Source organism: Microtus pennsylvanicus, chromosome 1, assembly GCF_037038515.1.
Source record: "Microtus pennsylvanicus isolate mMicPen1 chromosome 1, mMicPen1.hap1, whole genome shotgun sequence".
NCBI lineage: Eukaryota > Metazoa > Chordata > Mammalia > Rodentia > Cricetidae > Microtus > Microtus pennsylvanicus.
In genome coordinates, this window is record NC_134579.1 from 153,952,118 (window position 1) to 153,979,415 (window position 27,298).

Below are 27,298 nucleotides of genomic sequence, written 5' to 3' on the forward strand. Positions count from 1 at the left end.
CAGACCCTAGAAACCAGTGCTACTATACTATCAGCAACACCTGAAGCAATATGTCACTACCAATGTCAGTTATCTTACTACTACAAAACCTCACAGTTCCAGCACAACTGAAGCATAATCAAAGTCTTTAAAACCAACTTCATGAATATGAGTGAGGACCTTAAAGAGGAAATGAATAAATACATGAAGGAAATTGAGAAAAGGGGAAACTAAAAAATGTAGTAAATGAAATATATTACTTAAGGAAAGCAAAGAAAACATAATCAGTTGAAAGAAATGAATAAAAATGTTTAAGACATAAAATAGGCAGCTGGTACATGAAATAAAACAAAATCTGAAGGAATTGTGCAAAAGGAAAGTCTATGTAAGCAATAGGAACTACAGAAACATGGATCACAAACAGAATACAATAGATGAAAATATAGAAACAATTATCAAAGGAAATATTAAATCTAAAAAGTCCTTGAGATGAAGCATCCAAAAACCCTGAAACTCTTTGAAAAGATTACACATAAGAATAATAGAAATAGAAAAATGAGAATAATCCCAACACAAGTTCCCAGAAAATATCTTTTACATACTACAGAAGAAATTTTTCATAACCCAAAAAAGGAGAACCATCAAAAGGCACAAAAATTTACAAAATGCTTAATAGATCTGAACAGAAAACAGATGCCCTCACAAAATAGTAATTAAAATGTTAAATAAACAGAAAAAGAAAGAATATTAAATACCCCACGGTAAAAAGGTCAAGTAACATATAAATGTAGACTTATATGAATTTCACTGCAATTTTCAATGAGTACAAAAGACACAATATTGTTTTCAATTGACCTGTAGATTCCAAAAGAATACAGATTTCAATCCATACCACTATACCCTGCAAAACATTCAATCCTCAGAGACTGGGAGAAGATATCCACCATAAATGCAAATTTAAACAATATCTACCCACGTATAGAGCACTAAAGAAGGTACCACAAGGAAAACTCAACCATGAGTGGTTAATTACATGCACATAAAAACAAGAAATAAAGATTCTCTTCCGAGGAAAACAAGAACAGGAAACATCCACACAAACCACCATCGTAGCCATCAACAACAACAAATAACAAAAATAGAAATTTAACAATGACTTGTCATTGATATTTAAGTGGTATCATCTCCAAAACAAAAAGTCACAGGCCAAAAGAATAAATGCGGAAGGAGTTCATCCTTCTGGAAACAATAAAAATACCGCCAACACAAAGAGAGTCATGCCTCAGAGGAGTTAATGAATGAAAAAAGTTTTCATGAAAATGACCTAGGACACAAGAGAGTGAAGCCTTTTTCACATCTAATGAAATATACTTCAAACATCAAATTAATAGAAGAAGATGATAAAAGGTACTTGGTGTAGGAGGGTCTTCTGTCTATGTGCTACGTTCATTGGTTAAATAAAGAAGTTGCCTTGGCCTTTTGATAGGCCAGCCCTTAGGTGGGTGGAGTAGACAGAAGAGAATGTTGGGAGAAAGGAGGCAATGAAAGAGAGATGCTGCTATGAAGCTGCCAGTTCAGACATGCTGAATCTTTCCTGGGGTTGAAGGCAAGATAAATGTAGCTACTTTCCTCTCATGAATGGAAAATTCACAGAGAGCTTAGATTCTGTATATTGTATTTTCTTTAAATTTTTTGACTGAAAGGAAGCTAAAAACATAGAGACATTATATTTTGTGAGCTACTAAGCTGATCTAGCATATATGTTCTAAAGTTATCATGACTTTAGAATTTGGATTTAAGGATATGATGCTTTGGAAAAGAGGTCCTTTTATTTTTACAGAGGATGAGACCCTATGGATTGTTTCTAGAACAATATGTTATGAGAGACCATGCCCTCCTGAAAGGTTGCTGTGAATACCTTCATAAACTACTTCACTAAACTGCTGACTGAGATAAACCTAGCAAACAGGATACACCATGAAAGACCTGATTAACAGCGCCTCCATAGAGTATGAAACAGTTTGGAGAGAAATAACTACGTCCATATTCCCAAATATTGTTTATAAATGTTCTTTTACATTTAAAGGGGGATATGATATATATATGAATAATTTGCATTGATGTGAAGCTTGGTTTGCTGAATCTAATTTAAGGTCAATTTTGTTATATGTATTTCTGATCTTGATTAAGGTATTGTGATTGTGTAGTTCATTTAAAAATGTAATGTATAATTAGGAAATATAGGTTGTTAATGGATAATCACTGATAATAGTCAAGCTTGTAGTCATGTTAGTTAGATTTCTTAGTTATATAGAGATATATTTCAGTTAGATAGGCATTCTTCATATTTTTCAAAGACTACAGGCATTTAAAGTTTTAATAACTTAGGGCTTTTCACGACAATTTGACATGTCTGCTCCTGACAGCACCAAGCTTCTTTAAGAGTCAGATAGCATCAAAGAGGCTCCTTATGGAGTTTGCCAGCTTTTGGGCAAGAAACTGCTCTTGCTTGAATTGTTGCATAAACTGCACACAAAGAACCCGCAGATAGAGGACTGCTGAACTTGCCTAAAGGTGAAATGATATTTCGGGGATCCTGATTCATGAATGGATCTGTGAAACATTCTGCAGGATACAAAAGAAAGTGACTGAACTGTCTTTGAAATTTCCCAATGGGCCAGGCAGTGTTTAAATGAATACAATTTGTGTGTTGTTATTTTGGGATATAAGCTAGCTGGAAGGCCAGGAGCCAGGCAGCGGGAAGTGGCTCGCTGCTTCTATTACTACAGGTACTTCATTTTTATTATAGTATACAACCCAAAGATTACATTATTTCTTAATGTCTATAGTTTAATGCATCCAGACTCACATTTGCTAAAGAAATATAACTAAACTTACATGACACACTGTCTTTCAGATATTTCACCATCCTACTTTCTCCAAAAAACAGGTCATCCGAACAAAGCAAGGCAAAGAAATACTTCTAGTAAGAGATATTATAACAAAATAACCTCTCAAATATCTCCAGAATGCTGAATACAAACACAAACTAGTATTTCATCTTTTCAGGATCTAATGGAATTTTCCCCAAAATTGACCACATACTTGGTCATAAAGCAAACCTCAAATGATGCAAGAAAAGTAAAATAACCCACCGCACCCTATCAAATAAACAGAGTTTAAACTTGAATATCAGCTTTAAGAGAAAAACAGAAAACTTTCACACTGAAAACAACTTTCAAATGAATGATGAGAGAATCAAGGTAACAATAATGAAATTAAAGACTTTTTAGACCTAATTAAATATCAATACTACATATACCCAAACATATTGACAAAGTGATAGCAGTGGTGAAAGAAAATGTCATTTAGGGCAAGAAAACCTGCTTCTGTGCTGGGGGGATCTAGAGAGGTCCTTGGAGCCAATTAAGACTCCCTACTCCCATGTTGAGGTTAATCCAAAGAACCCTCCTTTTTGTCTTCTCGGTACTTGGAACCCAGTAAGAAAACCTATTACCATGTTGGGGGTATATGGAGAGCTTGCCTTTTTGTCTGTAAGGTGCTTGGAGCCCATCAAGAGGCCCTGCTCCCATGTAGGGAATCTGGAGAGGAGGAGATAAGATGTGTAGGCAGCAATCAAGAATTCCTACAACATCCTAAAAAGCAACATGTTATCACCAGAACACAGTGGACAGACACAACAGGAAGACTTGAACATCCTAACCCAGAAGAAGTAAAAGAAGTCAACTTTAAAAGTAACCCCATGATAATGATGGACACTGTATTCATTTAAACACTGCTTGACTCATTTCTACCTAGCATCTTCTAGGCTAACTCTCCCACCTGGACTAGCCCATTTCTTATCATCTGTATAGCACTTAAACAGGAAGTGAAAAATTCTCTCAAAAAAATAGAAAAGAAGACAAACAAAAAGTTAGAAAATATTAATAAATCCCTCAAAGATACCCAAGAAACCCAAGAAAAAGCAATCAAACAGGTAAAGGAAGCTGTTCAAGATTTGAAGACTGAAATGGAGGTAATAAAGAAAACACAGACTGAGGGATGTCTGGATATGGAAAATGGGTAAATGAACAGGAACTACAGAAACAAGTATAACCAACAAAACACAAGAAATAGAAGAAAGCATCTCAGGCGCTGAAGATACTATAAAGAAAATAGACTTATTGATCAAAGAAAACAACAAATCCAACAACTTTTAAACACAAAACATCCAGGAAATCTAGGACACTATGGAAAGACCAAACCTACGAATAATAGGGGTAGAAGGAGAAGAATTACAGCTCAAAGGCACAGAAAATATATTCAACAAAATTATAGAAAAAAAATTTCCCAACCTAAAAAAGAATATTCCTATGAAGGCACAAGAAGCTCCCAGAACACCATATGATGGAGGAAGGTCATTGGCTAATAAAGGAACTGCCTTGGCCCATGTTATTGGTTAGGACATAGGTAGGTGGAGTAAACAGAACAGAATGCCGGGAGGAAGAGGAAGTGAGGTCAGACTCCACAGCTCTGCTCTTGGGAGCAGACACCTCAGAGAGAGACGCCATGCTACCTGCTCCAGGGAAGACACACGCTATGAAGCTCCGACCCAGGATGGACTTAGGCTAGAATCTTCCCAGTAAGACCGGTGCTATACAGATGATAAGAAATGGGCTAGTCCAGGTGGGAGAGTTAGCCTAGAAGATGCTAGGTAGAAATGAGCCAAGCGGTGTTTAAAAGAATACAGTGTCCATGCCCCGCCGCTCCTTATTACAACAAATGGTGCCCAGACGTGTCGCTAACTGAGTCCACAGAAAGCCTGAGAAAGCTTGGAAAAGAATAGAGTAAAGCATGTTTCCTGTGGCTATCTCTTGGGTCTACTCTGCTTGCCATAGGCAAGCAAGCGCCTCATCTAAGAGAGGCTTCCTGACTCAGCTTTAGCTGCAAAGCCTGCAGCTCATTAAGAGGTCCTGCCACGAAACACTTAAACGGTGTTGATGAAAAGCTGAATGCATGTTTTTCGGTTTTTAGCCGTAGCAGAAAAAAAGCTGTGACGTTTAAAAATGCCGGCTTACTGGGCCATCCTGCCAGCGCAAACTCTGACTGGTTGAGGCAGGAGGGCCAGCTACCGAGAGAGGATTTTAGTGTTGTCTGTTGTAGCTCGCTGGCTGGCAGGGACCTTGAAATGCCATAGAGGTGTGGCTATAAACATGGCTGCAGCCTGTATATCTGCCATGAGGCTGGAAAGCTAAGGAATGGACTGGATCTAGCTGGCAAAGCCACAGCTTTAGTCCTACTGATATTGCTTGGTAAATTAAAGACTCATGTGGTCAGAAAAAGAGATATACAGTAAAGAGAGATTCAAAGACAGAGAAAATTTCTGAATGGTTTAAGGTGTGTTAAAAATATATGCAGACTAAAAGTTAAAATTCTTAAAATAACCTCTGTGACTTCAAGGTGTGGTAGCACACGCCTTTAATCCCAGTGCCTAAAAGGCAGAGACAAACAGATCTCTGTGAGTTCACGGTGTAGTAGCAAACACCTTTAATCCCAATGCCTGGGAGGCAGAGACAGGCGGATCTCTGAGAGTTCAAAGACAGCCTGGTCTACAGGTCAAAGATATACGCTCAAAAAGCAAAAAGTTAACCTAGGAATGTCACAGCTTAGACTCTTAAGCGCCTAGTGATTTAAAGGCGCAAATCAAAAGTGCTCCTGGATAGTAAAAAATTGAAGATTCACAATAGGACAGATTCAGACCACTAAATGAGTTACACTGTTGGATGAATGTACGTAGGCTTGGGAGAGAGAAGAAAAAGAATATAGAGAATAAAGTTAATGGCTTATAAAAAAGGTGAAGTCTTTAAAGAGACAGAGTACAGATAGTTAAGAGATTAAAAGAAATAAAGAAAAATAAGCCATGTAAAAATGGAAAATTCACAGAGAGTCTGGATTATGTACATTGTGTTTTCTTTAAAATTTTTGACTGTGAAGGAGCTAAGTACAGAGAGACATTTCATTACATGGGCTGCCAAGCTAAACCAGAATGGATATAAGGGTATTACGATTTCAGAATTTGGGTCTAAGGATATGATGCTTTGGAGAGAGTCTCTTTTGTTTTCACAGAGGATGAGACTCTATGGATTTCTTCTATTCCGATTTGGTATGATGGACCACGTCCTCCTGAAGGGTTGCTGTGAACATCTTCAGAAAATTGCTTTGCTCAACTGCCAACTGAGATGACCCTGGCATACAGGTTATACCATGAAAGACCTAATTAATGATGCCCCCATTCAGCAGGAAGCAGTTTGGAGAGAAAAAACTGTGCCCATGTTCCCAAAATATTGTTTATAAATGTTCTTTTACATTTAAAGGGGGAAATGATATAGGTATGAATAATTTGCATTGGTATGGATTTTAAGGTCAATTTTGTTATATGTATATGTATTTCTTGATCTTGATTAAGGTATAGTAAAGCTTGTAGTCATGTTAGATAGATTTTCCAGATATATAGAGATATATTTTAGATAGACATTCTTCATGTCTTTCAAAGATTACAGAATAGGACATTTAAATATTTTAATAACTTAGGACTTTTCATGACAATGAGACACTCTGCTCCTGGCAGCACCAATCTACTTCAGGAAGAAGATGGGCATCGAAGAGGCTCATTATGGAGTTTGATAGCCATTTGGGCAAGAAACTGCTCTTGCCTGGACTATTGCATAAACTGGACACAGAGAACCCACAGAGAGAGGACTACTGAACTTGCCTAAGGTGAAATGATCTTTCGGGGTTCCTGATTCATGAAAGAGTCTGCGAGACATTCTGCAGGACACAACAGATAGTGACTGAACTGACTTTGAATTTTCCTGCTTTATGGAAATGTCTGCTGAATACCATGGGCCTGAAGGCTGAAGATGGATGCCCCAACGGTACAGAGGAACTTTGGGCGACTGTCCAGGCAGCGAGATGTCTCTGTCATTTCTAGAGTTTTAAAAGTTACTTTTTTCTTGTTTGCTTATTTAGTATTGTATCTTTCTGGAGTCTTTGATGGAGTTAAGAATAATTAGTTATAGTTATATTTTTCCTTAGTTATGATAAAGATTATTGTAACTTTTACTTGATAACTGTTTTGTTATATGTAATTTTGCTATGTTAAAGTTAAAGCCTTTTTTCGTTGTTGTTGTTTAAACCGAAAAAGGGGAAATGATGGAGGAAGGTCATTGGCTAATAAAGGAACTGCCTTGGCCCATGTTATTGGTTAGGACATAGGTAGGTGGAGTAAACAGAACAGAATGCCGGGAGGAAGAGGAAGTGAGGTCAGACTCCACAGCTCTGCTCTTGGGAGCAGACACCTCAGAGAGAGATGCCATGCTACCTGCTCCAGGGAAGACGCACGCTATGAAGCTCTGACCCAGGATGGACTTAGGCTAGAATCTTCCTGGTAAGACCGATGCTATACAGATGATAAGAAATGGGCTAGTCCAGGTGGGAGAGTTAGCCTAGAAGATGCTAGGTAGAAATGGGTCAAGCAGTGTTTAAATGAATACAGTGTCCGTGCCCCGCCGCTCCTTATTACAACAACCATATAGACTGGATTAAAAAAAAATCCCCTTGCCATATAATAAACAAAACAAGAAACATTCAGAATAAAGAAAGAATATTTAGAGCTGCAAAAAAAAGGGCAAATAATGTATAAAGGTAAACCTACCAGAATTATACCTGACTTCTCAATGGAAACAATGAAAGCCAGAAAGTCTTGGATAGATGTGCTGCAGACATTAGGAAACCATGTTGCAAGCCGAGACTCCTATACCCAGCAAAGCTTTCTTTCACCACAGATGGACAAAAAAAGATTTAAACAATACATATCCAGAAATCCAGCCTTACAGAAAGTACTAGAAGGAACACTTCAACACAAGGAAGCCAACAATACCCACCATATCACAGACATCTGACAACCCACCATCAACACAACTCAAAGAAGTGAAAAACACAACTTCTACCACAAAGAAAATAACCAGAGTTAACAACCACTTGCCATTATTTTTGCTCAATATCAATGGACACAATTCACCTATAAAAAGGCACAGGCTAGGAAAATGGATATGAAATCAGGATCCAACATTCTGCTATTTATAAGAAACACACTTCAACCACAAAGACAGATGCTATCTCAGAGTAAAGTGTGAGGCAAAGATTTTCCAATCAAACAGACCTAAGAAAGAAGCTGGTGTGGCTATCCTAATACCTTCCGAAATTGATTTCAAACAAAAATCAATCAGAAGAGATGGAGAAGGATCCTTTATACTCATACCAGGAACAATTCATAAAGAACAAGTCTCAATCCTGAATATCTATGTCCCTAATATAAAAGCACCCACATAGGTAAAACAAATATTACTAGAACTCAAATCACACACCAAACCGCACACACTAGAAATAGGAGGTTAAACCACCCCACCACCCCATCACCAATGGACAAGACAACCAGACAGAAACTTAACAGAGAAATAAGAGAACTAACAGATGTAATGAAGCAAATGGACTTAACAGACATCTATGAAACATTCCACCTAAACAAAAAAGAATATACCTTCTTCTCAGTATCTCATGGAACATTCTCTAAAATTCTTCACATACTCTGTAACAAAACAAACAGCCAAAAATAAAAAAAAAAATGGAGTAACCACCTGTGTCTTATTGGATCACCATGCAGTTAAGTTAGAATTTATAAACAATTCCACCCCAGAAAGCCTACAAACTCATGGAAATTGAACAGTCAACTAAGGACCCACCCCTGGGTCAAGGAAGACAGAAACTAAAGTCTTCCTTGAATTAAACAAAAATGAAGAAACAACATAGCCAAACCTATGGGACACTATAAAAGTAGTGCTAAGGGCAAAGGTGATAGCACTAAGTGCCCACATTAAAAAAAAAAAAAAAACAGAAAAGCTCACATTAGAGGCTTAACAGCACAACTAAAAGCTCTAAAGAAAAGAACCAGACTCAACCAGGAGAAGTAGAAGACTAGAAATAATCAAACTGAGCGCTAAAATCAACAAAATAGAAACACAGAAAACAATCCAAAGTATCAATAAAACAAAGAGTTGGTTCTTTGAGAAAATCAACAAGATTGACAAACCCCTATCCAAACTAATCAAAAGGCAGAGAGAGAACGTGCAAATTAACAAGATCAGAAATGAACAGTGGAACATAACAACAGACAATGAGAATATTCAGACAATCATTAGGTCTTACTACAAAAGTGTGTATGCCACAAAATTGTAAAATGTTAAAGAAATGGATATTTTTTAAAAATAAATACCTAATACCAAAATTAACTCAAAACCAGGTTAACAATATAAATAGACCTTTAAGTTGTGAGGAAATAGTAGTTGTCATCAAAAACCTCCCAACCAATAAAAGACCAGGACCAGATGGTTTCAATGTGGAATTCTACCAGAACTTCCAAGAAGACATAATACCTATACTCCTTAAAGTATTCCACATAATAGAAACAAAAGTGTCATGACCAATTTCAGACCAATCTCACTCATGAACATGGATGCAAAAATTCTCAATAAAATACTGGCAAACTGAATTCAAGAACACATAAAAATATCCATTATGATCAAGTAGACTTCATCCCAGAAACGCAGGCTAGCTCAACATATGAAAATCTATCAATGTAATCCATCATATAAATAAACAGAAAAAAAGCATATGATCATTTCATTAGATGCTGAAAAAGCTTTTGACAAATTCAACACTCCTTTAGGATAAATGTCTTGGAGAGATTAGTGATACAAGAATCATACATAAATATATCAAAAGCAATATACAGGCAAGCCAACAGCTTAAAATTAAATTAACATAAAATTAAATGGAGAGAAACTCAAAGCGATTCCACTAAAAGCAGGAAGAATAAAAGGCTGTCCACTCTCTCTATATCTCTTCCATTTAGTGTTCAAGTCCTAGCATATAGTAGTAACACATCATAAAGAGGTCAAGGGGATTCGACTTGGTAAGGAAAAAGTCAAACTTTTGTTATTTGCAGCTGGTATGATAGTGCACATAAGTGACCACAAAAATTCTACCAAAGAACTCATACAGCTGATAAATACCTTCAGTAATGTGTCAGGATACAAGATCAATTAAAAAAAATCAGTAGCCCTCCTACACACAAAGGATAAAGAAGCAGAGAATGAAATCAGAAAAAAACATCGACTTTACGATAGCCACAAATAACATAAAGTATCTAGGGATAACAATAACCAAGGAAGTGAAAGATCTATTTGACAAGAACTTTAAGAATTTGAAGAAAGAAATTGAAGAAGCTACCAGAAAATGGAAGAATCTTCCATGGTCTTGGATTGTTAGGATCAACATAATAAAAATGGCAATTCTACCAAAAGCAATATATATATTTATATATATATATATATTTATATATATATTGAATATATATATATATATATATATATATATATATATATATATATATATATATATATATATATTTTCAATGCAATTCCCATCAAAATCCCAACAAAGCCGGGCGGTGGTGGTGCACGCCTTTAATCCCAGCACTTGGGAGGCAGAGGCAGTTGGATCTCTTTGAGTTCGAGGCCATCCAGGTCTACAAGAGCTAGTTACAGGACAGGCTCCAAAACCTCAGAGAAACACTGTGTCAACAAAGCAAAAAAAAAAAAAAAAAAAAAAAGAATTGTCCCAAAATCCCAACAAAATTCTTCACAGACCTTGAAAAAACAATAATCAACTTCATATGGAAAGACAAACAACACAAAATAGTAAAAACAATCCTTTATAATAAAGAACATTATGGCGGCTTTAACATCCCTGACATCAAACTCTATTATATACTTACAGTAAAGAAAGCAGCTTGGTATTGGCATAAAAACAGAGATGTTGACCAATGGAATCAAATCGAAGATTCTAATATTAATCTACAAAACTATGAACACCTGATTTTTGACAAAGAATTTAAAACTATACAATGGGAGAAAAAAGCTTCTTTAACAAATTGTAGAAGAATAAAAATAGATTCATATTGATGGAGGAAGGTCATTGGTTAAATTAAAAGAAACTGCTTGGCTCTCATTGGTTAGGAGATAGGTGGGAGGAGTAAACAGAACAAAACCCTGGGAGGAAGAGGAAGTGAGGTCAGACTCGACAGCTCTCCTCTCTGGAGCAAACGCAGGAGAGACGCCATGCTACCTGCTCCAGGGAAGAGGCACGCTATGAAGCTCCGACCCAGGATGGACTTAGGCTAGAATCTTCCCGGCAAGACCGGTGCTATACAGATGATAAGAAATGGGCTAGTCCAGGTGGGAGAGTTAGCCTAGAAGAGGCTAGGTAGAAATGAGCCAAGCGGTGTTTAAAAGAATACAGTGTCTGTGTAATTATTTCGGGCAAAAGCTAGCCAGGCAGGCGGCTGGGGTGTTGGGGACGCAGCCCCGCCGCCGCTCCATATTACTACATCATATCTATCACCATGCACAAAAATCAAGTCCAAATGGATTAAAGACCTCAATATAAATCCAACCACACTTATCCTGATAGTAGAAAAAGTGGGAAGTATCCTTTAATACATGGACACAGGAGACCAATTTTTTTTTTAATTTTTATTTATTTATTTTTTAAATCTATTTATTAAAGATTTCTGTCTCTTCCCCGCCACTGTCTCCCAATTCCCTCCCCCTCCCCCAATTATGTCCCCCCCCAGACCAAAAAGCAATCAGGGTTCCCTGTACTGTAAGAAGTCCAAGGAACCCCCACCTCCATCCAGGTCTAGTAAGTTGAGCATACAAACTGCCTAGGCTCCCATCAAGCCAGTGCATTCAGTAGGATCAGAAACCCATTGCCATTGTTCTTGAGTTCTCAGTAGTCCTCATTGTCCACTATGTTAAGAGAGTCCGGTTTTATCCCAAGCTTTTCCAGACCCAGGCCAGCTGGCCTTGTTGAGTTCCCAGTAGAACATACCCATTGTCTCAGTGTGTAGGTGCACCCCTTGCGGTCCTCAGTTCCTTGCTCGTGCTCTCTCTCCTTCTGCTCGTGATTTGGACATTGAGATTTATGTCTGGTGCTCCAATGTGAGACTCTGTCTCTGTCTCCTTTCATCGCCTGCTGAAGGTTAATATTCAGGAGGATGCCTATATGTTTTTCTTTGCGTTTTCCTTATTTAGCATCTCAAGGATCACTAATTATAGGCTCAATGTCCTTGGTTTATGGCTAGAAACCAAATATGAGTGAGTACATCCTATGTTCCTCTTTTTGGGTCTGGCTTACCTCACTCAGGATAGTGTTTTCTATTTCCATCCATTTGCATGCAAAATTCAAGAAGCCCTTCTTTTTTACTGCTGAGTAGTACTCTAATATGTATATATTCCATACTTTCTTCATCCATTCTTCCATTGAAGGGCATATAGGTTGTTTCCAGCCTCTGGCTATCACAAACAATGCTGCTATGAACATTGTAGAGCATATACTTTTGTTGTATGATAAGGCCTCTCTTGGATATATTCCCAAGAGTGGTATTGCTGGGTCCAGGGGTAAGTTGATCCCAAATTTCCTTAGAAACCACCACACTGCTTTCCAAAGTGGTTGCACAAGTTTGCATTCCCACCAGCAATGGATGAGTGTACCCCTTTCTCCACAACCTCTCCAACAAAGGCTATCATTGGTGTTTTTTATTTTAGCCATTCTGACAGGTGTAAGATGGTATCTTAAAGTTGTCTTGATTTGCATTTCCCTGATCGCTAAGGAAGTTGAGCATGACCTTAAGTGGCTTTTGGCCATTTGAACTTCTTCTGTTGACAATTCTCTGTTCAGTGTCCCATTTTTTAATTGTTTTAATTAGCATTTTAAAGTCTAGTTTCTTGAGCTCTTTATATATTTTGGAGATCAGACCTTTGTCAGTTGCAGGGTTGGTGAAGATCTTTTCCCAGTCAATGGGTTGCCTTTCTATCTTAGCGACAGTGTCCTTTCCTTTACAGAAGCTTCTCAATCTCAGGACGTCCCATTAATTAATGAGGTCCTTAATGTCTGTGCTGCTGGGGTTATACGTAGGAAGTGGAGGAGTCCACTTTTTAGGTATAACTTCAGTAGCAACCATGAATAAATGGGATCCCATGAAACTGAGAAGCTTCTGTAAAGCAAAGGACACAGTCATCAAGACAAAAAGGCAACCTACTGAATGGGAGAAGATCTTCACCAATGCCACATCAGACAAAGGTCTGATCTCCAAAATACATAAAGAACTTAAAAAACTAGACATTAAAATTCTAAAGAACACAATTAAAAAATGGGGTACTGAACTGAACAGAGAATTCTTAACAGAAGAATTTTAGATGGCCAAAAGACACTTAAGGAAATGTTCAACTTTTTTAGCTATCAGTGAAATGCAAATCAAAACAACCTTGAGATACCATCTTACACCTTTTAGAATGGCTAAGATCAAAAATACCAATAATATCCTATGCTAGAGAGGATGTGGAATAAGGGGAACACTTATCCATTGCTGGTGGAAATGTGAACTTGTTCAACCACTTTGGAAATCAGTGTGGCAGTTTCTCTGAAATTTGAGATTCAGCCTACCTCAGGATCTAGTGATTCCACTCTTGGGAATATACCCAAGAGATGCCCAATTATACTACAAAAGCATTTTTTCAACTATGTTCATAGCAGCACTATTTGTAATAACCAGAACCTGGAAACAACCTAGGTATTCCTCAATGGAAGAATGGATAAAGAAATTTTGGCACATCTACACATTAGAGTATTACTCAGTGGTAAAAAAAAAAAAAAAAACCCGACATCTTGGATTTTGCATGCAAATGGATAGAAATAGTAAACGCTATCTTGAGTGAGATAACCCAGGCCCAAAAATGCAAATATGTTATGTACTCACTCATTAGTGGATTCTAGACATAAACAAAGGCCATTGAGCCAATAATTTGTGATCCTAGAAAAGCTAAGTAATTAGGTGAATCTAAAGAAAAACATATATAGCTCCTCCTGGAAATTGGAAGTAGACAATATTGTCAGGCAAAAGTTAGTAGCATGGGGGTGAGAATGGAGTGAGGTAAGGGGAGAGGGGGAGAGAATGGAGTAAAAGAGGTTTTGGGAGAGCTTGCGGAGTGGGATTGCTGAGATGGAGGAAGGACAAATATGGGAGCTGGGAAGAAGGTATCTTAATTAAGGGAGCCATTTTGGGGTTGAAAGGAGGCTTGGGTTTAGAGGGTTTCTCAGGTGAACACGAGGTTGTCCCCAGCTAGGAACCTGGCGGTGGAGGAGAGGGTGCCTGAACTTTCCTTATTCAGACTGATGACTATCTTGAATGTCACCATAGAACCTTCGTCTGGAGACAGATGGAGACAGAGACAGAGACCCATACGGAGCAATGGACTGTGCTCCCAAGGTCCAGCTGAAGGGCAGAAGGAGGAAGGACATCAGGACTGTGAGGGGTTGGTCCACCCACTGAGACAGTGTGCCTGAACTAATGGGAGATCACCAAAGCCAGCTAGACTGGGACTGAACGAGCATGGAATCAAACTGGACGCTCTGTTTGTGGCTGACAATTGTGGCATAGTGACAAGCCAATGATAATGACACTGGGATTTGTGTCTATTGCATGTACTGGCTTTTTGGGATCCTAGTATATTTGGATGCATACCTTTTTAAGCATGGATATAGTGGGGGAGGACCTTGGACTTCGCATAGGGCAGGGTACCCTGCCCTTTCTTAGTACTGGAGGAGGAGGGTAGAGGGTAAGTGGGGGGTGAAAGGGAAATGGAAGAAAGGGAGGTAGTGGAAATTTTGAATGGTATTATTTATAAAGGAATAAAAAATAAAAAACCAAGTATTAAATAAAAGAAAATGACTTTCATCTAGCATTTGACAAAAAAATAGGTGAGATTGTATACTCAATATATTGTATATACTATCAATTTAAACACCTAAATGCTCTAGAACAAAAAGAAATATGGACATGCAAGAGGAATAGACACAGGACATAATTAAACTGAATTATGTATTGAATAAATTAGATAAAAGAGAACAATAAAAGACAATGAAACTAAGAATTGATTCTTTGAGAAAACCAACAAGAAAGCTTAATATGTTTCCAAACTAACTTAAAGATTGACTATCTAAATTAACAAAATCATAAATAAAAGGGGAGAAATAAAAGTATACATCAAGGAAATCTAGATAATCACTAGGTCTCACATAAAAAACTTACAATAACAAAATCTGAAAAATCTAAAAAAAAGGATACTTTCTCAGTAGAACTATCAGATTCATTCAATAACAGAGAAGCAATAGAAATACTCCAGCAATTCCTCAGGAAAGATAAACCATTATTAAGAATCTCACCACTAAATAAGGCCCAAAGACAGATACTTTTACCACAGAAGATTACCTGACATTTCAGTAAGAGCAAACATCAGGTTTCTTCAAGTTATTCCACAAAATAAAAAAAGAAGCTAAATTTCCAGCTTCACTTTATGAGACCACAGTCATCTGATACACAATATACAAATAATTCAAATGTGAACAAAAATTCCAATGATTTCCCTTTTGAATATCAATGTAAAATACTCAATAAAATACTTGCAAATGGAATCCAAGAATACACCACAAAGATTACGAAAAACCAGGCTTTATCCCAGAGTTTGGAGAATGGTCCAGCATATGAAAATCAGTCAATATAATTCACCATATAAGCAAATTGAAGAAAAATACAACATCATAATCCCATTTGATGCTAAAATTCCTTTGACAAATTCTAACAGACTTTCATGAAAATAGTCTTTGGGAATGTATGAATTCAGAGAACATACCCAAACATATAAAGCTATTTACAGCTCTCCTACGCCCAATATAACTATAAATGAAAAAAACTGAAAAAGATTTCTATTAAAATCAGGACCAAGTCAAGTTTGTCTATGCTCTAGATGTCTATTTGAATTTTTAGTAAGAGCAGTAAAACTGTAAAAGAACATCAAAAGTCTACAAATTGAAAAGTAAGATTTTAAATATAGGTATATGGCAGCATATATAATTGATTCAGAAAATTCTAGCACAGAATCCCTACAACTGAATCATTACTAAAGTGGTGGGATACAATAGAAAGTAAAAAAAAATGTAGCTCTTCTATATAATAATGACAATGAGACTACAAAAAAATTAGTTAAACAACATCCTTCATGATAACCAGAAATGATGTAAAATATCTCTATGTTTCTCTACAAAGTAAGTGAAATATTTTTATATTGTATATTTAGATTAACTTGTTAACTATCATATTACATTCAATGTTCCCAAGGGTGATAATAAAGTTTGTGTTGAATTGGTTCATGTACCTAGCTACTCGTGGACGAAAATTAACAGTAAGTAATAGTGGGCCTGTAGAGAGGGACTTGACTCTTTTGAATGGGGAAAAAAGAGATAGGTGGGCACTTGTTGCTTCTCCACTACTACTCGGACCACTCAGGCTCTTACACTGACAGCTGACTCCTGAGTTTTTATTGATAAAAAAATAAGTATATAAAACCATCATCTGGCATTCAACTCCGGGCTGAAAATCAAGAGTTAGCCAGTTACTCTGCAGCTACTTTGGTGACTGCCACCAATGCTGGCTTTTCTTCCCTTGCTGCCAGTCCTCAAAATAAGTCCGTCATCTTCCTTTTTCATTCTCTTACAAGAGTCCCTAGCTGTTGCACATTCCCTGATCCCAAACGCCACAGGCCTTAAAGTTCACAGGCAAAGGAAGTCCTAATCTAACTATAGTTGCTGCCTGATAACAGACAAGCTTTTCCTACAGGCAGACCCATTCCCTCACATTTTGAAACAATTTCCTCTTTTGCACATTTCCATATATACTTTAGTGGCTTTTTCTCTATTTCCATGATTTGCAGGCTTTCCTCGGACCCCACATTCCAGTTGCTTCTACTTCGTTTGAGCTGCTTCAGCATAGATATGAACTGCACACACACACATAACAGAGAAACTGCTACACATGGAGATACTCACATCCATAGAGAAATAAATGCATATTACAGCCACATACTCATTTATACATACTCATTCATTTGTGCAATGACACACAGATAAGCACAGTGGCATATGTACTCATAGAGACATATAAAACCCAAAGAAACACAGAAAGAAATTATGCAAAAAAGAGACATAAACACATATACATGCATATTCTCAGACAAATACACACAGGGAAAAATACACAGACATAAATAACCACACAATGAGACAATGACATAGACAAATTTATGCACATAAACAAAGACATAACAACACACAGCAACACAGATATACGTATTTGCAAGAACATACAAAGAAATATGAAGAACATACACATAGGCACATGAAGAGACATGTATTTACACACAAACACAGGAAGTTATACATAAAAAACTCCCAACAGAAAGAAATTACATAAGGAAAATATATGCTTATTTCTAAACACAGAGATACAGCTATAGAGAAGCATACATCAAACACACACATATTATATCAACACAAATATAAACACAGATATAAAGAAATACATAAACATACATCCATACAGAGTGAGAAATCTCCATTCACATATATGAATATGCATGCACCCATTGAATTGAATCACAACACAATTTCTTCTGTATTTACTCTCAGAGTTATATTTGAGCTCCCCAGAGTGTAAAAGGGGGCAGAATCAGTTAAGAAAACTTACGGAAAACATAACTCTCAGTAATTAACACATATGTGACAATTAACAAAGGAGGGTTCATCTAATCAACATGGAGAGCATTAATAACTAAAGACTGATATGTTTTCAGTATTAGGATGGGATGATGATATTCATGTGCTTTGTAGCAGTCACTGATTTTCATTGATACTTAGTTTCTTCCCCTTCACAGTCTGTATTAGAAATTTATATCAAAGTCTAGATTTATTTCCACAGCAGAAAAATATTCAAAAATCTTTGTATTTGGTGAATATTTCTTAAAATACTAGATCTGAGCATCTGAGATCCTCTAAGCATTATGGCATTGATGACACCAAATATAATCCAATAAAAGAAGCTCTCCCTTCAAGCATGTAATATCAGATTTTTTTCCTATCATCCAGTGACTGTTCATCTTATTGAAGAATCTAATGCACTGCTTGGGACACAGCATGCACAGCGCTGTATACATCATATGTTCTCTTACTAAAGGCCATGTCAAAAGTCTGTACCATTAGCCATTCCAATGCGGTATTGAATGAGAAATTTTTCAGTGTCTACACTAGAAGCTGATACATCTAGACCTCATCCACCTAGTCTTGTCACGTTTTCATCTGGATTTTAGGAACGGGTGCATGTAAGGTCAAAATTTAAAAAGCATAAATCTCAACAGGCAGATTTGTAAATTCACATCCCAATGGTATGAGTCAAGTGTGAAATTTCTATTTCTTATAGATACATTCAGCCTACTGTGAGGGGGTGACCCATATTCTTTATGTACCTAGTGATTCCCACATTCTAAGCACACAGTGTGAGTATTGTCTGTGTCACCGTAAATGAAAAATAAATTGTGGGTATGTCATTATTTGGTTATAATATACTTTAGGTCTTGACAAGTAAAGTTGACTGCGATCATATTCACAAGTCATAGCAGATTGTATATTTTCCATGTATTTCTCAATTTTGAGAGAAATTGAGCACCGTCTTCATTGTTTGAGATGTGCAGCCCAGCCCAGTTTCAGTTTAAGTGAAGCACAAAAGAAATCATGGCCTGAGCTAGAGATGTATCTTTGTTGGCCACCTGATCACTTAGGACAGGATGGGCAGGTGCATAGATAAGCTGAATGAATCACGCAAGGTGCATAAGTAAGCTGAATGGACACAGGGACCTGCATGAAGTAGCTTGCACTCCTGAGAACATAAAAACACTGTTCTGCCAAGAGCTCTAGAAAGCCACCTCACTTTTTAAACTGTTCTCATCTCTGTTTTTCACAAGGAAATGCAAAAGATTCATCAAGTCTCTGAATCGTAGCTTTTAACTACATATTTTGACATACATATGTGGCCTTCATCTTCCTCACACTTTTTTTTAATGACAACCATAAAATAATTATAATTGGTTTCTCATAAATCACTGAACAATGATATAATATTAATAAAATTTAAAACATTTAAAGACATTTTGTGCAGAAAGTAGCATTAAAATCTTTGCATAATTACACACAATTTTTAACACTTCCATATTGGTCTTGGTAGTACAGGCAAATTAGACTAAAGATGAACCGATCTTACAATGAACAATAAAAACTAAACACAAAAACTGATGTCTCATGCCAGATATCAGTTAAATGACCTTTAAGAATTAAAACAATCTGAGTAATTTTTTGCTTTAAAAAATGAGTATACAAATTATACTAGAAATCTGAATGCACTTAAGTGTACAGAGTATTCCATAAGTCATTATGTTCTTCGGTCCACTAGTTTGGTTCATGACTTCAATTACCTGGCAGCATTTTCATGCACTAAAAACATCAGATGATAACAGTACCAATACAGTCTCACATAATTTTTTAGCCTCTTTGATGGTACAAATAAAGACAAGGATTTCTTTCAAATATCCAAAAATACTCACTTGCTGAGATATAGAGAGGTATGTGACTAGTCCTATAATGATAGATGTTCAATAATGTCCTCTAAACTACATAGTATATGTGAACTTGTCATTACAGACATAATTAGGGAAGTTTCTTTATTTTGTTCTGAGAAAATGAATGAGACTGTGTAATTGTGGCACATTGTTACACCATCCTTGCTGGTAATTGAAATACTTGTGACATATTTGCTAAAAGATCAGGTTTCTTGCTGACATCACCAATGCAAACAGTCAAGATCAGAGCAAACTGACAGTTTTCATTTTGTGTTCTATAAAAGGCAACAGTGTTTATTATAGACAGAGATTTACATATGATATTTGTAGTAAAATGAAGGATTAGAAAATACTGGACAGTATTCCTAACATCCCTCAATAATTGCAACAAATGCCCTGTGTTTTGAGGTTGGAATGACATCAGTTGCTGGAAGTTTGCAAAAGCTTTAAAAGTTCATGAAAGTAAATCTCCCATAAATAAGATGAGCCATTTGGAGCTTTCACAGAAAGGGCTGCCCTTCTCTGGTTTTTAGTGCTTGCATAGAAGATAAATAAAGGTTACAGGCTTTGATGAAACAGAAAACCTGATCATATATTCAGTTTGAAATTATTGAGCAAGATTAAATGTACACGTGATGCATTAGCCATGATTCGGGTAATTTTTATAAAACAAACTTAACTGGGTAAAGGCATTCAAGGAATGATGGTGACTGCACAGTAGTCTTCTGGGGCAACCTTTGGCTCCTGTACTAATAATTCCTTCATATTTAGTGGACAACATAGTTAACATATTCCCTCACGTCTATCATCACCATCTTGTATTTTTCTTCTTTATTGATTATTGGCAAAAAATTCTTTAAATACTTAATTTTTAATAAATTTAAATACCAGAATACAGTGGGTAAATAGATCATCTGTATGTATGGACATGAGAAATACTCATATAGACCATAAAAAGGGAATGGAATTCATTGTTTTCATTAATATCTGTCTTAGTTGTCACTGGCCTTGGTGTGCAATGATGCACCTACACCATTTACAAGTGCAGAGATTAAGGATAATAATACCAGGTATATCTGAACAACATACATTTTCTTGTCTACATTTGAGATAAGAACTTATGGAAGTGAAACACTAACTTCTGCACACCGAACAACAAAATAGGTCAATGCACTCCTGAAAAATCAATCACTAGCAAAAAAAGGGTATTTTTGAATTAGAGCATTCGATATAATGTAACTGAACTTGTACCTTAGAGTAGTTTTTATTTCCTCTATAAATTGTGTAAGGAAATGCACAGCTATACTGTGTTATTGTTGTTATAGGTCTATAAGTAATGTACATTTTCGGTCAACTACTAGATTACCCAATCTGTGAAGAAATATCCGAGATAAAGCCATCTTCAACAAGAGTGAAAGAAAACTAACAAAATAACATGAAGATTCAGAAGCAGAGAAAATGTTTTATTGCTTTCTCACATGCCTTCAATAGGAAAAGATAGGAGATTTCTGTTTGCCTCACTCTAAATCACAGAGCTATTTTTCATTTTGTTTATTTTACTAAAAGAATGTCCATCCATGCACCTTAATGTCATTTAAAAATATCATTTAATAAAATCTTTAGTTGTTTAATTCAGAATGAATAACTAATTTGGTAAAAAAAATACATCAATGCATAGTGACCTAAAGTTCTGTATTTGAAAAGAGCTATCAAGAATACATGAAAATCAAAAGTACATATGCCTAAATTGGTAAAAGACAAAGCTATAACTAGTAAAATCATTGAAGAGAAAAATAAGGTGTAAATGAGATATAATTGACAGTGAGTTAACAGTCTGGAGTTATAGAGAAGAAACAGGTCCTTCTTAGAGAACAGCAAAGAGCTGGGAGATCACTATTCTCAAGTGTTTTCAAGGATCGTATGCTGCAGCTGCCAGTTAGCCAAATGCTAGGAAAGTACGCAGTCACCGCTATTAGTGACAATTCCTAATACAAAGAATGCAAATATATCATTTATACTACAAATATTCTTTCTCTAGTTTAAAGAGACAGTGAAGAAGTGTACTGTGGAAACAAAGGCCTATGGTTATATGTAAGTGAAGTATGGAGAAACACAATCATATAAGAATTTAACAGTGGGCAAGTATCCTGTTTTTATTCGTTATGCAGCTTTAGAAGGCACAGTGTGTCCACATGCAGAGCATTTGAGAGACTACTGAATATCTATGTAAAAAGTCTTTGGATCCAAAGATGTCACACATATTAGTTGCTCTGGGACATGCATTTGAAGCTGCATGGTCGTCACAGTATCTAATCCACATCAGTTTAGTTGCACCCATTTATTATGATATTTATTGACCAGTATGGGTTTCTTTCGATAAGATATTACTGGCTACTCAGTTGTGGAAACAGTCAAAAGGACAGATACACATGATGAACAAAGTTATACAGTCCCCTTTTCCCCACAGTTTCCAACCTTATAAATAGGAGGGTAACTAGGAAAATAATATTACACCACATTGACAAACAAAACGTAAAAAACAAAAAAGCAATGGGTCTCAAAAAACATGGGGTTATTTTTTTAGGTGTTTAGGTGTGAAAATTGAAATGACAGGACAAAATATTTTAAACATTTTTCTGATTCTCATTTTCTGACCCCCTATGAAATATTTATGTTGACATTTACATTGAAAATTCAAAGAAACTTACTGCATATTCAGAATGTTGTTGAAATAATCTTTCTCCACAGGCTGCTGCACTATTTTAAGGAAGAAGACATAACCTGTTGTCAAGTCTTCGCCCTTGTCTTTATTCTGCCTCATTCTCCAAAAGCACCTGGGTTGAGTGAACCTGGACACAAGAAATGGAATGTTCAGGATAAAGAATAGGAAAATCAAAGGAAACATCTTTGTCCTCCTTGAAGCCTGGTCAGTGTGTGTTGTGAAGTGCTCTTCAGATCAGCACATTATATGGGCACCCATATATTCCCAATTGCTTTTATTTCTGCAACCAAAGGAGAGGCTATTTGTGAATTCATGGTTCCTTTATTTCCCAGTTGATTCCTCAGCTCTGGAAGAATCTTGGACACTTTCTTCCCCTGAGGCTGTGCACCTGATATGCATGTGATCACAATTTGGTTCAGAAATATATATGGGGATAATTCAGGTAGTTTTATGACATCATTTGTTTTTGTGGAAATTAAGGCTCCTGGGTGATGTTATTTTGAGAAAAAATTGGTTCTATTAGAGCCAGAATTATCTTTTTATGTTAATGCCTTCAGAAATGATGTCAGTGTACTTTGTTAGATGATCAACATGGAGGACACACAAAGTCAAAATTCCTAGTTGCACACTGGTAATTCTTTCACAAGTCTCTGTCAAGGAACAACAGTTCCATAGTTAGAGAAATTGAGTTTCACACAACTTGCACGTGGGGCTTATACTACATGACTGACAGTAACAGATTATCTAACCAAATACTGTGCTCCCATTGTCTTGAGAACAATAATCAGCCTCAATTCTATTTTTTCTGAATTCTGCTGTTCTACCATTATATAAATCACCACAGAATCAATTCCATTTATAGCATTACAAATTTTTTATGAATATTCAACAAGATCCCTTCATGTTCTGTTTCCTACATTTCAAACTCTCAATAATATCTCTCACTCCTTCTCCAAACACAAATATTAAATAGAAGACAAGGCAAATGTTTTATGTCTAAAAATGATCTCCCTCCATGAGCCTAAGTCTCATAGAAGCATTAGTCTTCTGATCAAATTCTTCTGCCTTATCTGTGATTTCCTACAGTGTTTTACTCATTTTAGATTCTTGTAGTCATTGTGAATACGTTTTGTTGAGAATCTTCCAAAGCAATAAATACCGTGAAGTTACCATGGGCTCAATGCATAATTTTTTTTCTTTTTTTGGCTGAATTTAAGCAAGCTTTTATTAAAATTTACATATTGACCAAGATAGAATTTGCTCAAGACCAATATCTGTAAACATTCCAGGTTAGTTATTCATTAATTCTTCTCATACCATTTTCCAACTCATGTCTTTTTGCTTGCCTTCTAGACTGTGCATTGCCACTCTGAGGGTGCACTGATGAGTGTGAGCGGATGACTCTCTTTCAGTGGATAGATATGGACTGCAGTAAAAGCAGAACAAAAATAGGGCACGAAGTCACAAAAATATGAAATTATTTCCACATTTACCTAAAGTCAGAAAGTTGGAGCCCACCTCTATTACTTCAGGGTTACTGTGTTTCTATGTAAAACAAACGGATCACCTAGATTTAGGTCAAAGAGTTCTGCTCTCTCTCAGTTTATTTATATGGTGGATTACATTGATATATTTGCGTATGTTGAACCAGCCCTGCATCTCTGGGATGAAGCCTACTTGATCATGATGGATAATTTTTCTAATGTGTTCTTGGATTCGGTTTGCCAGTATTTTACTGAGAATTTTTGCGTCTATATTCATGAGTGAGATTGGCCTGTGATTCTCTTTCTTCATTTGGTCTTTGTGTGGTTTTGGTATCAGGATAACTGTAGCTTCATAAAAGGAATTTGGCAGTGACTCTTCTGTTTCTATATTGTGAAATACATTAAGGAGTATACGTATTAGCTCTTCTTGGAAGTTCTGGTAGAATTCTGCATTGAAACCATCTAGTCCTGGACTTTTTTTGGAAGGAAGATTTTTGATAACGGTTTCTAGTTCTTCGTGACTAACAGGTCTATTTAGATCATTCACCTGGTCTTGGTTTAGCTTTGGTATGTGGTACTTATCTAAAAAAAATGTCCATTTCTTTTGCATTTTCTAGTTTTGTGGCATACAGGCTTTTGTAGTAAGAACTAATGAGTCTCTGAATTTCCTCAGTGTCTGTGGTTATGTCCCACTTTTCATTTCTGATCTTATTTATTTGCGTGTTCCTTCTCTGTCATTTAATTAGTTTGGATAGGGGTTTGTCGATCTTGTTGATTTTCTCCAAGAACCAACTTTTTGTTTCATTGATTCTTTGGACTGGTTTTTGTGTTACTATTTTGTTGATTTCCGCACTCAGTTTGATTATTTCCAGTCTTCTACTCCTCCTGGGCGTGTCTGCTTCTTTATTTTTTCTAAAGCTTTCAGGTGTGCTCTTAAGTCTCCAATGTATGCTTTCTCGGTTTTCTTTAAGTGGGCACTTATGCTATGAACTTTCCTCTTAGCACTGCTTTCATAGTGTCCCATAGGTTTGAGTATATTGTCCCTTTATTTTCATTATATTCAAGGAAGACTTTAATTTTGACAAAATTCAACATCCCTTTATGATAAAAGTATTGGAGAGATTAGGGTTACAAGGGTCCTACCTAAATATAATAAAAGCTATATACAGCAAGCCAACAGCTAACATCAAATTAAATGGAGAGAAACTCAAAGCCATCCCACTAAACTCGGGAACACAACAAGGCTCTCCACTCTCACCATAACTCTTCAACATAGTGCTTGAAGTTCTAGCAATAGCAATAAGACAACATAATGGGATCAAGGGGATTTTAATTGGAAATGAAGAAATGAAATTTTCGTTATTTGCAGATGATATGATAGTGTACATAAGCGACCCCAAAAACTCCACCAAAGAATTTTTACAGCTGATAAACACTTTCAGTAATGTGGCAGGATACAAGATCAACTCCAAAAAAATCAGTCTTTCTCTTGTACACAAAGGATATGGAAGCAGAGAGGGAAATCAGAGAAGCTTCACCTATCATGATAGCCACAAACAGCAAAAACTATCTTGGGTTAACTCTAACCAAGGAAGTGAAAGATGTATTTGACAAGAACTTTAAGGCATTGAAGAAAGAAATTGAGGAGGATACCAGAAAATGAAAGGACCTCCCTTGCTCTTGGATTGGGAGGATCAACATAGTAAAAATGGCAATTCTACCCAAGGCAATTTATAGATTCAATGCAATCCCCATCAAGGTCCCATCAAAATTCTTCACAGATCTTGAGAGGACAATAATTAACTTTATATGGAAAAACAAAAAACCCAGGATAGCCAAAACAATCCTATACAATAAAGGATCTTCTGGAGGCATTACCATCCCTGACTTCAAACTCTATTACAGAGCTACAATGATGAAAACAGTGTGGCACTGGCATAAAAACAGAGAAGTCGACCAATGGATTTTCGATAAAGGAGCTAAAATTATACAAAGGAAGAAAGAAAGCATCTTAAACAAATGGTGCTGGCATAACTGGATGTCAACCTTTAGAAGAATGAAAATAGACCCATATCTATCACCATGCACAAGACTCAAGTCCAAATGGGTTAAAGACATCAATATTAGTCCGAACACACTGAACCTGATAGAAGAGAAAGTGGGAAGTACCCTACAACAGATGGGCACAGGAGATTGCTTCCTATGTATAACCCCAGAAGCACAGACATTAATGGCATCGTTGAATAAATGGGACCTACTAAAACTGAGAAGCTTCTGTAAAACAAAGGACACTGTCACTAAGACAAAAAGGCAACCTACTGACTGGGAGAAGATCTTCACCAACCCCGCAACAGACAAAGGTCAGATCTCCAAAATATATAGAGAACTCAAGAAACTAGACTTTAAAATGCTAATTAACTTAATTGAAAAATGGGGCACTGAACTGAACGGAGAATTCTCAACAGAAGAAGTCCAAATGGCCAAAAGACACTTAAGGTCATGCACAACCTCCCTAGCGATCAGGGAAATGCAAATCAAAACAACTTTGAGATATCATCTTACTCCTGTCAGAATGGCTAAATCAAAAACTCCAATGATAGCCTTTGCTGGAGAGGCTGTGGAGGAAGTGGTACTCTCATCCATTGATGGTGGGAATGCAATCTTGTGCAACTACTTTGGAAATCAGTGTTTCAGTTTCTCAGGAAATTCAGGATTAACCTAACCCTGGACCCAGCAATACCACTCCTGGGAATATACCCAAGAGATGCCCTATCATATGACAAGAGCATTTGTTCAACTATGTTCATAGCAGTATTATTTGTAATATCCAGAACCTGGAAACAACCTAGATGCCCTTCCATGGAAGAATGGATGACGAAAGTGTGGAATATATACACATTGGAGTACTACACTGCGGTAAAAAACAATGACTTCTCGAATTTTGCATGCAAATGGATGGAAATAGAAAACACTATACTGAGTGAGGTAACCCAGACCCAAAAAGATGAACATGGGATATACTCACTCATAATTGGTTTCTAGCCCTAAATAAGGGTCATGGAGTCTACAATTGGTGAACCTAAAGAAGCTAAATAAGAAGGTGAATCCAAGGAAAAACATATAGTTATCCTCTAGGCTTTGGGAAGTAGACAAAATTGCCGGGGAGAAAAGTGGAATCTTGGGGGTGGGGTGGGATGTGGGTAGGGGGAGATGGGGAGAGGAAAGGGAAAAGGGGAGGATGGGGGAACTTGGGGAAACAGGATGATTGGGATAAAGGAAGGTTGGATAGGGGATCTCTGAAGCACAACCTTAGGGTTGGCATGAGACTTGAACCTAGAGTGGCTCCCAGGAGCTCAAGGCGATGTCCCCAGTTATTTCCTTGGGCAGCTGAGGATAGGGAACCTGAAATGACCCTATCTTATAGCAATACTGAC

General features: G+C 36.7%; 1 protein-coding gene across 5 annotated transcripts in view; it reads right to left on the reverse strand.

Annotated features, from left to right (window-relative positions):
• Positions 1 to 22,563, reverse strand: part of LOC142842463 (vomeronasal type-2 receptor 116-like) — a 47,252-nt gene extending 24,689 nt beyond the window's left edge. For 3 of the 5 annotated variants that reach the window (XM_075959186.1, XM_075959188.1, XM_075959185.1), the window contains exon 1: positions 22,367 to 22,563. In XM_075959186.1, the coding sequence (XP_075815301.1) occupies positions 22,367 to 22,563 (197 nt within the window). Of the gene's footprint in view, positions 1 to 1,390; positions 1,413 to 18,526; positions 18,530 to 22,366 lie in introns of all 5 variants that reach the window. The other 2 variants (XM_075959184.1, XM_075959187.1) reach the window with 2 other exon arrangements.
• Between the last annotated feature and the right edge of the window lie 4,735 nt (positions 22,564 to 27,298).